This window comes from Glycine soja, chromosome 6 (genome assembly GCF_004193775.1).
Source record: "Glycine soja cultivar W05 chromosome 6, ASM419377v2, whole genome shotgun sequence".
NCBI lineage: Eukaryota > Viridiplantae > Streptophyta > Magnoliopsida > Fabales > Fabaceae > Glycine > Glycine soja.
Genome location: NC_041007.1, coordinates 6,344,211 through 6,357,195, shown reverse-complemented (window position 1 = coordinate 6,357,195; position 12,985 = coordinate 6,344,211). Strand labels below are relative to the sequence as shown.

Genomic DNA, 12,985 nt, shown 5'->3' with positions numbered 1-12,985 from the left:
ATGGACATGATTATTTATTTGCCAGATTGAAAACATTTTAAATTTGAGAAAGAAAAAGAAATTTAAGATATAATGTTTTAAATTTATTTTCTTCGTTCAAACCAAGGGAAACTAAAGATTCCTCCTCCGGTAGTTAGAATGTGAGGAATATTCTATTATATTCACTCTAATAAGAATTTCCGACGTCAGTTGCTTGGTGGAGAATTACAAAATATTTTTATTTCCAACGTCGTCAGGACATAAAGAAATCCAAAAAAGAAATGTGTTTTTTAGATTATGTAATATATCGAGAGATTCCTTCAAAAAAATAATATATATTTTTTGAGAGATAGGTATAATGTAGGAATATGTTTGAGTGAGAGTTGATAATATTAACTTTAAGTTAAATTAATTTTATAAATTTAATGTTGGTTAAAAATTATTTTTAAATGATGTAATTTATGTTTAAATATTATAAAACAAATTATTAGTAGGACATAGTATAATTTTTTAGTCTAACACAAAAATTATTTATTTTAATTCAGATTATGGATCTAAAATTAATTTTTTAACATAGAATTAAACTTATAAAGAAAATTAATGATAATGAGAAGATAATCAAATTTTTTTTTGCTGGATAAAAAAATATTATATATGCTACACACGGTAACTTTTCTTTTCGGCATTTATTTTCATTTTTGGAAATTTATATAGCCTATCTAAATATTATGTTAGTGTACATTTAAGTTTTTTTAAGTAAAATTCGAAATTCAAATTTTATAAATGAAGAAAAAAAAAACTCACTGAAAAAATCCAATCAAATTCTGTAACAAAATCTAATCATTAAATAAATCAATAAATACTTGACACTTATACTCAGTTTAAAAAAAATAACCTGCAGTAAAAATAAACCATAACCTATCGAAATTAATTCGATGTAGGACCTGCACGATCAACGATAATCTCAAGTGCCTATCAAATGATATAAGTGCATATATAAATATATAGCCAGCACATTATGAAGTTTGTAATATGTGATGCCACTCTATAAAAAAACAAAAAAAAACGTGGTGTCACTGTCAGCGCAACATAGCGTTTTATTCTACCTTAATTGTTTCTATGTTCTCCAATACCCAAAAGTCAATACAATCATGATGTTTTCTAAATAATAAATTATATACCTCTGTATTATTCCGTTTATGCTACGTCCACGTATCATTGGATAGTTTCAAAACATTATTAATTTTATAAATTATCAAGTATATGAATTTGGCAATACAGAATGGTGTGCGTATATAATTTTGATAATGTTTAAAATAAATAAATAAACAAACAGTGTTATGAAAGAATATAACAAAACTCTAAGTTTTAACTTAAAGGTTAAATTAAAGCACCAAAATAAGGATCAAACTTTTCTAAAACAAAAGAAGATAAATTGTTTATAAACAAAGAGCAATGACATATTGTCAGAAAACTTACATCATTAATAATTTAACTAAATTTTGTCAATAACGATGACTGCTTGATAAATTTTAGTGGTGGTGAAAAATGAAATCCAATCATTTTTTAAATAGCAAATAGTAACAACGTACAATAATAACTTATTTTAAATAAGGAATTATATATTTCTTGTATTAGGTCGAAATCATGAATAGTTCTTTTTTAAAAGCAGAATTTCATTGATCAATAGAAGAGATCGATGAATTACAGACTGATTGTGATGTGTACATGTCTCTGAAATTATAGCTAGAAAACTCAAACAATTCAGTTGATGTGATTCAAAGGGGGAACTGGATATATAGCTGGTTTTTCTAGTTTTGATAGTCATGGAGATGACCTCTTGCTGAATTAATAGCAATTAAGAATGGTGTGATCTTTACCAAGTAGTAGTAGTAGTTGGGACAGAGGAATTAGAATTGTTCTCTTTGGAATCTGATGCTTTTAAAGTTTTTCTTCTTCTTTTTACATAAGGAAGATTCTGATAATGAATTTCATACTCAAAATTTTGATGTGATCACAGAAATTATCAAGAGTCAATGGACGGTGCAAGTAGCTAGCCTATGTTGGAAGAGATCGATGCTAATGGTCCAGCTGCCTTTCTAGCAAAGTTGGGTTTCTATTCCTTCACTTGATGCTTTAAATGCTTGATATATTAAATATAAGATTCAAATTAATTAATTTAATCATATATATAGTTCAATTTTATTTAATTATTTAAAATCAATTATGTATTATTTAACTTTTAAACAAATATTTAATCCATGTAGCATAACAACGACAGAATAAGCTAGATGTAAGAAGAAAATAATCGAATTTGAAACTTCAAGGATGAAATTCGGAAGGTGCATGGATATGAAAATGAAAGTCAGACAATTTGTCTGTGTTGTCCCTCTGCACAGTTCAAAAGGTGTATGTCTGTATGATAAAGCTTAAAGTCACATTTACTATTCCATTTTGTAAAAGTCACTTTCTTTTGGCTTTGTCATTTTAAATTATCATGGTTTCATCTTTCATGCCACTTTTAGAATGTAGGGTTGGTATTATGGTGTTTGTCAACGTCACCTTACGATTATTAATTCAGTGTGTTGTTGCGTCAAGTATGGTTTATCAACGTCGAATAAGCTTAGATACAGTATGTATAACGTGTCTGAAAGGTTGTCAAGATATAAGAAATTGCTAATCAAAGACTGAAACGTAGGCTGTTTAGAAATGCGTTTAGACCATGTTAAAAACAAAAAAATAAAAAAAGTTTAAATTACTAGTTCCTATAATTTTATATTAATCCTTATAGTTTGAAAGTGATTTTTTTAGTTTTTATAATTTATATTTTAATTCTATTTTAATCTTTGAAAGTGATATTTTTAATTTGTATAATATATATTTTAATTTTCTTTTGAACTAGAAGGATTAAAAGAGAATTAAAATATAAATTATAGAAATTAAAAATATTATTTTCAAATTATAAAAATTAAAAAAATAAGAATCATGAATTATAGAGATGAAATAAATAATTTAACAAAAAAAAATCTCACAAAAACACCAAATTACTGCCTAGTTGAGTTAGAGCAACCAAGCCGTACATACATCAACCTCTAGTGCTTGAATCCGTAGTGTGTATTACCTCCCAATCTTCATTGAGAACTTCCCTAATGTGCAACACTGTGATGAAATAACTTTTTTTTATGAGTAAATATTAATTTATTAAAATATTAATTTTATTAGTATAAGAGATCAAATTGGTAATTTTTTTTTAATCATTCAACTCATCTTATATTTTGATGGCAAAACAACTTTCTCGATCTCTATTCCCCCATAACACGTCTTATTGGAACATGCTTCTCCAAGACAGGCAATAGCCAATAGAAGAAGCCCCAAACCATTGAACAAATTAAACCTACTGGAGATGGTTAATGTGGTCGAGTCTGTAATATTTAATATCAACATAACTTACAATTTTTCCGTTCAGTTAAACAGAATCAATCATTGTTTTGAATTATTCTTAGCTAAAATTAAAATCAATTAAGATTAAATTTGTAGATGATGACTCAAACAATTTTCAGTCAAACAACGAGTAGCAAATTAGACAGACTTTTTTATGTATAAAATAAAATAAAATAATCCAACGCGATTCATGCTAGACTCTGCGCGAGTGCGTGTTATTTAACGGGGAGTGAAATTAATATATTATTTAACGGCAAGCTAAATCTTCTCAATGATATATAAAAGTCTATGTTTGTTGGGAATGCATTAAGAATTATTGAGTTATTGCAATGGCCATAGTTCTGTACCACTGTATCTGTATCTCGCAGTTGTTTGACATCTTCATTGTTTTCTTTCAGATTCGGATCTTGGATGTTGAATCTGCACATGTGAATATTCTGAAAGAACAAATTTCAACCTAGTTAGATGTCTGCTTTAATAAGAAAAAGAAAAAAATTAATTGTCCAATATATAATATAATGTAAAAAATACGCCAAATGATGTATGGCCATGAAAAACCTTAGTCATACATCAACATTAAGTGTGTTAGACACATATGTAGATCAAAGGGAGTTGGGACATCTCACAAAGTGGTGAAGCAAGATATGAACTTCGAATCTTAGCTTAAAGATGTTTAGTATATGATAGTTTATCAAATAAGGTTGTCTTTAAATAAAAATATGTGAAAAATAATAGATAAACACATGTAATATTAACAATTAATTTCTCATCAACAATTAAATAGTTATTTTACTAAAAGATATTTAATTCAATTGATTGAACACATATAAATATTATAAATTTTATAATATTGTCTTTAATTCTTTCGGATAATAAATAAGTGAGTTTCTTTCAAAAGAATTATGTTATTTTTATGGATTTTACATCTCCAAAGTAATTTATTTATTGTAACTCGATAGAGTATTAACTAAAATTATAAAATTATTAGAAAATATTATTAATACATACTATAATGATTTTAGATGTATTTTTAATAATTTTCTTATTAAACTTTAACTAATGATTTTAAATGCATTTTTATTAATTTTTAACTAATATTCTAAAATATTCGTAACCAACATATTTTATTTACTTTTTAAGGACAACTAGTACGGTGAGAATGAATGAAAAAAAAACTAATACGGTGAGGTACCACTTTATTTCTCATCACATTTTTTACATAATTATCTAATGATAAAAACTGAAGAAATAAAAATATGTTTTAAAAATTAAATAATCAAAAAAATTATAGACATTGAAAAATAAAATATTTAAATTTTAGGAAAATATTTAAGCCTTTCTTAAGTGACATGATAACATTTACATACGTGTCGATTCATAAAAAAAAAATTATATACATGTCGAAACCTTATACTTACCAGCACCAGCTAATTATAAATATTAAATTGAATACTGTAGATATGTAGTAAGTACCTTTGTTGTGTCCTCGAGATTCACATTATAATAATCTGCTGACGCATATACTAAATTATTGCTATTATTTATTGAGTTGCAACCTGCAACTGATTGAAAGATGAAAAGAAAAGTAATGAAAAAAAGAAAAAAAAATATAACTTTAACATGTGCTGCTACTATTTGCTTACAAAAAACATGTGCTACTACTTCCACCGATATTTATAGTTAGGAATTAGGATGCTGTTAAACAATGTCTGAGATACTTATTAAGAATTATGAAAAAGGTACATTAACGGCAGTATTTAATATTTTTTTCCCCTAATAGTTAGCATTTGTCTTATACTTTACAATCTTACATTTTAAATACTTTGTGTCTAATCAATCATTGGTGATGTGTTTGATTTAGTCTATTATCTTAATTAGGATACCTTAAAAAAATTGTAATAAAATAATATATTTTAAAACATGTTAACAATACAATTTTTCAACGTACTCTTTTATTTTCATTCTTCTATGTTTTCCTCCCTTTTTTAGATTTCTAAATCAAATGTCATAAAATTAAAAAAAAAAATATTTCCTGTTCTCTTTCTCTCATTCTCCTCCAATCGAAATTACTAATAAGATGGAGAGTCTGTTTTCCTTTCTCTTATCGGTCACGTCTTACAAAGTGGGTTTTGACTTGAAAAAAATTATGCCTATTAATTTTTTTTACAATAACAGTAACAAAATTTCGTACAAATTACCTTAACCCTTATCGTTAAATTGATCCTAGTGAGTAGTATATCTACTTTTTATCTTAATTATCTTTATTTTTTACTTTTTATATAATTTTGTTATATTTTTCTTTCCATGTATTAAGAACATTGTTGACATGTTTTTAAAAGCCAACCAATAAGTAATTAATGATAACAATAGGCTCGGGTCTCGTAAATATATATTTAATGGTTTAAGTCCTCACTTAGAGGGTGTAGAAAAAAAATTAGTTGAAATGAGGAAAGGGTGCAGCAGGCACGTTGCTTGCACCCAGTATATAAAGTGAATTTTCCAAAATGTCCTTTATGTGATTTTCAAGTTATTAATACAAAGTTATAATCAACTGAGCTAATAGACCAATTATGTTATAAAATAAATGTTGTTATCAGTAAAATTTTTAATGTATATTTAATACTAATCGTATAAGTTATATCAAATTAATTGTCACAAGACTTATTATTTAAATTTACATGCGCATTAAATATACATTAGAAATTTTATTGTTATATATAACACCATTATTTATTTTATAACATGATTGACCTATTAGCTCAGTTGGTTAGAATGTTGCATTAATAACGCGAAAGTCACAAGTTCGATTCTTGCTTGGGAAAAACACTTATGGATCAGGAGGTGATCGGTATAACTCATACGGATGATCCGTATGAAGGGCATTTTAGAAAATTTGTTTTGTATGCTGGGTGCACAAGCAACATTCCTGGTGCACCTAGCAACACCCAAGAGAAAATCCACCCATAAAGTCATCAAAATGGGTCTAAACCCACGAGATAACCGAGCCCATCATGAATTTTGATCGAATTGGACCCATAAAAATATAGAATTTACGATTGGTTGAAAAACTTATCAAATTCATTCCAGCTGTTGGATTTAGTTGGTTCACCTAAAAAAATAATTCACTTACAAAATATATTTATTATTTTGTATTATTATTTTAAGACTTCAAAGTTTTATATTTTAATTTATTTATTTAATATCTTGTTCAAAATTATTTTATTTTAGATTATTATGTAAACATAAAATCCTTGTTATTTTTCTAAATTTTTGTTATCATAGTTCTTGTTGTAGCTAGCTATGATGTGTGAATAGTAAAACTTTTAATTTAACTAATATTTTTTTAATTTATTCAAAATTTAATTTTTCTAAAAAAATGAATTTTTGGATTTTCTTTTTAAAAAAATAATTTTATTTAATTTTATTTTAAGTAGGTTGTGAACCAGCCCGTTTAACCACCAACACGTGGTGGATCGGACAAGGTCATTTATTTCAAGACTCAACCTTAAGTGGGTCGCATCAAATTGATCATTTATAGGGTGCTCACCGTTTTGACAGCTCTACCTGTGAGTGTTAAACATGGTGCATCCATTTATTGGATGGTAAACAAACTAAAGTCAAATAAAACAATTGCAGATGCTACAGAATATTAACTAGTGACTAGATTTCAGAATTATTCACAGAACACCGCTGAAAATGTGTCATTTTCATTATCTTAGGCAGAGCATAATTGCATGTGCGAGTGCGCTCGAGAGAAAAGAGAAGAAAATTCTTGAAAAGTTTGCTATGGAAACCCAGATTGGGCGGGCAGTCAGGCAGTAAAAGCAAAATGCCAATTTGAAAAATAAGTAATACATTTTTTTAAAATCAAAATCAGTTACATAGGTGTGCTGCTGAATAAGTTAGCTTTAAAAGTAACGGTTTTCTGTGACTCGAAAGTATTGGTATTGGGCACGCTTCAACTTATTCAACCTTTTTGCTAGACTTGTCGTCATCACTCTCTTGAGGTGAATTGGCAGTCTTTGACTCATCGAACTCCAACAACTGCGTTTGATAGAAAGGAAGAAAAGCTGTTAGAACTAGCTAAACCACATTTTGGAAGCATACACGGTAGGCATAAATCCTAGCCATCTTTAAATCTTAATATGTAACCATTTAAAATGACACAATCACATCTCCAATAACTTCCAAAATATAGTCGTTTTCCAATCCAACAAAATACATTGCATGAAACCTTTTAAAACTGTGTATAACAAGCAAAATTTCCTTTAGAAAGTAGTAAACAGAAGCCCATCTTCTACATGTTTGCTTAAATTGCTGGTAATGATATCCTTCATAAACTAATTTGAAAGCATGGATACATATAATATAATCATCTGTAAATAGCTTAGCTATTTCATAACTTGGTGCACCTTTAAATGTAAAGAGGGTTCAGCAATCTACTTAAAGGTAAAATTAGTACATATTGTTACTGGTACACTGGTGCTAAGGATCATGTCAATTAAGGGAGTGTTTGTTACGCGGACTAAATTATACTCCTGGGAATGATATTCCTAGGAACTATTCCCCTCAACATGTTTGGTAACTACTTAACATTTCTTGGAATATTTTAAAAATTTATTTCAATTAAAAAATAAAAATACTAAAAAAATAGAATAAAGTGATAGTAAGAAGTTATTTCATAAAATAACTTCCCACCCTTTTAAAAAAGAAAGAGAAATTTGTAATATATATTCCAGGGAATAGATCATGCCCGGAATAATTTTTTATAACTTGTATCAAACATGAGAATGATCCATTCCCAACTCGCATTCCCGGTAATAAATTTGTATGACTTGAAACAAACAAACTCTAATATTCTACAGAATTTAACTTTGGTATATTGTCAATGACTCAATTTCCAATATTAGTGACTATTTCATGCCTCCTAAAAAATCATCAAAAGGTCTACAGCAATATTATATTGATGTCGCACCTATTGTTTATTGATGGGTAAATAGTTTAACACGTGATATAAATCAAATTTACAGACTTCTCATATACAAATTACATAATAGTAATACAAAACATGAAGCATTATACTGAAGTAAAACTAATGATTGAAAGAAAACTAGATGCATAAAAAGGATGATTAACATTGATATGAGACCAGAGAAATCGAAAAACTACGCAATGAAAACAAACCTGTTTGACATCACCATTCCATAAGCAATGAGCAGCCAAAAACCCAATTACAGAAGGTACAATATACAAAAGAGCCGGCTGGCAAAAGAAATACAATTAGAAAGTGTGAAAAATAATAGAGAAGGTTGATCACCAAAAATCCATGATAGTTTCACAACCCCACACCACAGTTACCTGTGCAGCCTGAAACCAGTTCATCACAACAATTGTAAGGACCAAGCCAACAGTGTATCCTACAAATGCACTCTTGAAATACTGGGGCTGTTTTCCTCTGGACACATCAAATCGCAAAGCCAATGCTACAAAAATACCTGGAGGGAAAAAAATATGTAGTCAAAATAAATAGAAGTAACAACCAAATGATTATACAGAAATTTTTTCCTTTCACATGTATGCATGGATCTTATACATCAATTGGTTGCAGCATAAACATTTCAAACGTGGAAGTAAAAACACATCAAAATTGTCAAAGATCCTCATAAAGCTAAGGACAGATACTTATTTATCAATCTAATTCAACGTTGTAACTGTAAAACTAAACCAGCAAAAGCATGAATTTGCATCTACTATACCTGATTGGATTTATAAATGCAAAATATATTTATAAAATCCACATTAAAATACAGTCACCACTGCCATATGTTAAAGTTAGACCAGTTAGGCAAACTCAACAAATTTAACAGTTTAACTCAACAAAACAGTTACACACAATGAGAAAAATAAGGGTCAGAAAAATGTCTCTTACGAAGGAGTTTTTAGTTGGGGAGTGGGATAGTATCACCACAAGAGTTTTTAATTTTGAAATTAGCTTTAGGAGTCTGTTATTATTTGGATAAGGAGTTATTCAGGCATTGAAGTAAGAAGGTAGAAAAGGGAACAAGTCTCCTTAAATGGAAGTTCCAAAACTTGTGAAGGGGAAGAGAGTTTGAGGGTCATCCTACCAGGGATAACAATATCACCAAGGCCAAGCATTGAAAATGGCCTTGCTGAATCTGCTGTGGGGAATAAAAGCTGCAAAATAATTTGAATGACAATATTAGGAATAGATTTATTACATTTTTCTTATCTGATATCATAGTAAATATACAATTAAAATTCACACAAAGACAAACAGAAATCTCCATTTCATTAGCAAAAAACTTAACCTTTATTGGAGCATCAAATGATTTTGCAACGCTAACCATCACTGGAGTGAAGAAAACCCAGAAAATGTCATACACAAATAGACCAGCCTGTAAAATACATGAATGTAAGAGAGTCAAAGACCATATTGAAACAAAAAGAGAGAATTATACAATGAAAAGCATATGTTTGATCTTTTAATAACTGACTAATTCTATTATATCTGCATGGAATAAAACATAATATGCAATCAGCGACATTTTATGAGCTCACATTTGATTGAAAAGGTCAAAGAAACTTAAGAAATCAGATGAGAGAGCAAATTGAGGTCAAGGCCTTTAAATGTATTCCATTAAGACCAAAAAGGGTCAATGCTTGTCTTGATGAACGAGACAAAGACAATTGGTATGGTTTATCTTCAGCCAAAGGATTATTGGTATATATGTTTTCTTAAAAAGAAGCTTTGAGCACCATTAATTACTAAAGATAGAAAGAAAAACACCTACCAAGAGAATAGCACCAGTCTTGAAAGACCCAAGAGAAAGCATTTCAATTCCCTGTAAGTGATAAATATGTAGTCATCGGTGTTAAATACTGTCTAGTAATCAAAAATGATTCACAGTATTACACAAACATTCATAGCATATATGATAGAATATTTTAATTTATTTTTAAATTAATTTTCTAAGCAATAAGCTTAATTCTAAAATTTTATTGCTTCAAACCATGAAAATGGATACCCAAAATTTAGTATAAAAAATATAATCAATTGGTTGGCGCAATTGACCAAAAAATCAGACATTTATATATAGAAAATGCAACAAACCTGAATACAGAAGGCAAGACCCAATATATTATTTGCTAGCCAATGCTTCCGCAAAGCATACCATGCACAAAAAAAAGTCCCAGGGATTCCAGCAACGACCTGTGACTTTGTAAACTCAATCTCCAAAGCTGTGTAAGAAAATTGTTAAGCAAAAGTATATCATTCTGCGTGATACAAGCAAGTTAATGTCAATTAGATCAAGTGCAAACAGCTAAAAGTAACAGAACAATACAAACAATTCAACACAAGAGGATAATCATATCATGATAATAAATAAGGTATTAAAAAACCAACAACATAGATAGTTAAGTGTAATAATTAGCCAAAGAAATTACTGATCATACTTTGACCAACAGAACTTATAAATAAAAAAATCATATAATTAGTGGGCATAGCTAGAATAGCCAGCTAGTCAACCATTTTTACAATGATCATAGAATGACTACCCTTCTAATTATTGTGATAAGCCATGTGGGATCTGTGAGGTATGAGTGTATTTATCATTATTTTGTGTTATACTGGGTTAATTTCAAATCCCTTCTCTAGAAAATAGTTCAAAATTCATTCAAGAATGCAATTAGAACCTACAAGATGATAATGTCGTGCAAGTAGTATAAGTATAGGCAAATACACCATAACCAACTCATCGATATTAATATCACTAAATGGAGGGTTAAAACTTACATATATAGTTAAAAGAGGAAAATATATTCATTGTCAATTCGACATTAAATAAAGAACCCAAACATTTTGATATTTCATCGAGTACATCACAAAACTAGTAGCAGTCAATGTCATCAGTGGTAATAATAGCCAAAGGCTAGATACACCACAAGTTCATAGCAAGAATATTAACATTAAGAAAAAACAAAATAAGGAGGCAGGGTGTCACATACAACGGAAATATGGAAAATGCCAGACTATAACGTCATCGTTCCAATGCTTTGGCAGAAAACGTTTAATAAATGGTAATAATGTTGCCCTGTAGACATAAAATAGCAAATATGTTAAAAAAAATATTCTATTGAATCTAAATGACAAGCACATTGGGCATGGAGGAAAGAACATACGAAAGTGCAACAATCCCAAGTACAAAGAAGTAGCCTGTCAATACAGTGTTCACCAAGTCCTTAGATAAAAACTTGAAGAGTAAGAAAAGTGACAATAACATTGCACTCCCAACAAAGGGAAAACGCATGGCATGTTCATTGGACATTGTCTCCTGCAAAACCATTAGCAACACATCAACAACACGATTCACGGAAATCATATCTTGGACCACGAAAAACACAATACAAAGAATAGGATAAGCAGAGAATCACTACTTACAGTTGGTGGGGTTGGTTTAACGGAGCGGTAACATCCCACAAACACAGTGAGGCAAGCAGTCAAAATAACATTCAAATTCGGATCTACTTTCACAACAAGCGGCGCTAAGGTTAAACCTGTGATTACAAATAAAATGCCATCAACATTGAGAAACAAAAACAAGACCCACTCCCCCAATCCGAGACCCTAGTAATTCAGAATCAAATTTCGAAAAACATCTAGTCCATCAGAAAATGGATGATATAGCAACTACATTGTACTAGAATGCCAAAAGAGAGAAGCAATTTTATAATCAATTTTGAAGGTTTCTTATAATGACAGTAGTAACTTTGAAGGTTTTTCTTATAATAAATTTTGAGTATCAACTGAAGCATGAAACACGAGAAGCAAACCTGCTAAAGCCAAATTGGCAATTCGTTCCGTATTCTTCATTCTCCTTAACCTGGTTTCTGAAAAATTCTGGATCTGCTGAACTCAAACGTTGCGAGAATGGCCTTCCACTGCGATCAAGAAACAGCAAAAAAATTTAAAAAAATAATAAAAAAATATTCATCGATCAATTTTGTAAGAGAGAGATAAAACGTGGTGAATGAAAGAAAGAAAGGAACCTCCAATCGCAAAAGCAAATTGCAGGAGCGGGTAGCCCCAGAAGCAAAACAGATCGGAGAAAGAGAGAGAAATTGATTTGGGAAAATGAAAATAAAAAAAGAAAAGAAATTGAAGAGTAGGGTTTTAAGATTTACCGGAAGAGTGAAAGAGAGAGGTTTGATTGCGAACGTGGCAAAGTGGCCGTGATTGTTATGTGCTGTGAGAAATCAATTGGGCCGCGGTTACTTACGGTGACGATACATCAAACTTTGACTCTGCTATTGCTAAACCGACCCACGTAGTTTGAGCTATCTCACCCAATCAAATTTTCGCAAGCCGCCACGTAAGATTTCGGAACTTCTGTCTTTGTTAAATCTCAATCACGACTATTATTTATTTAATTTTATTTATAAATATATTACATTCAATAAATATCGCATTTAATATGTAGTCAAACCGTTAAATGAATAAAAAATAAAAAAATAAATGTAGAATTTTTTAATGTATTAAAATATA

General features: G+C 29.4%; 1 protein-coding gene across 2 annotated transcripts; it reads right to left on the bottom strand.

Annotated features, from left to right (window-relative positions):
• Positions 1–7,093: 7,093 nt before the first annotated feature.
• LOC114415111 (signal peptide peptidase-like) lies at positions 7,094–12,770 on the bottom strand. 2 transcript variants are annotated; one of them, XM_028379652.1, is made up of 12 exons: positions 12,625–12,770; positions 12,274–12,381; positions 11,882–11,997; positions 11,623–11,774; positions 11,449–11,534; positions 10,553–10,680; positions 10,233–10,283; positions 9,750–9,836; positions 9,546–9,615; positions 8,779–8,915; positions 8,605–8,682; positions 7,094–7,464 (listed from the first exon to the last, which is right to left on the bottom strand). In XM_028379652.1, exons 2-12 carry the CDS (start codon positions 12,311–12,313, stop codon positions 7,384–7,386), a joined length of 1,026 nt encoding a protein of 341 aa, XP_028235453.1. In that variant the 5' UTR covers positions 12,314–12,381; positions 12,625–12,770; the 3' UTR covers positions 7,094–7,383. The 2 variants fall into 2 exon arrangements, with proteins under 2 accessions (XP_028235453.1, XP_028235452.1); XM_028379651.1 differs by having other exon boundaries at positions 12,490–12,631.
• Between the last annotated feature and the right edge of the window lie 215 nt (positions 12,771–12,985).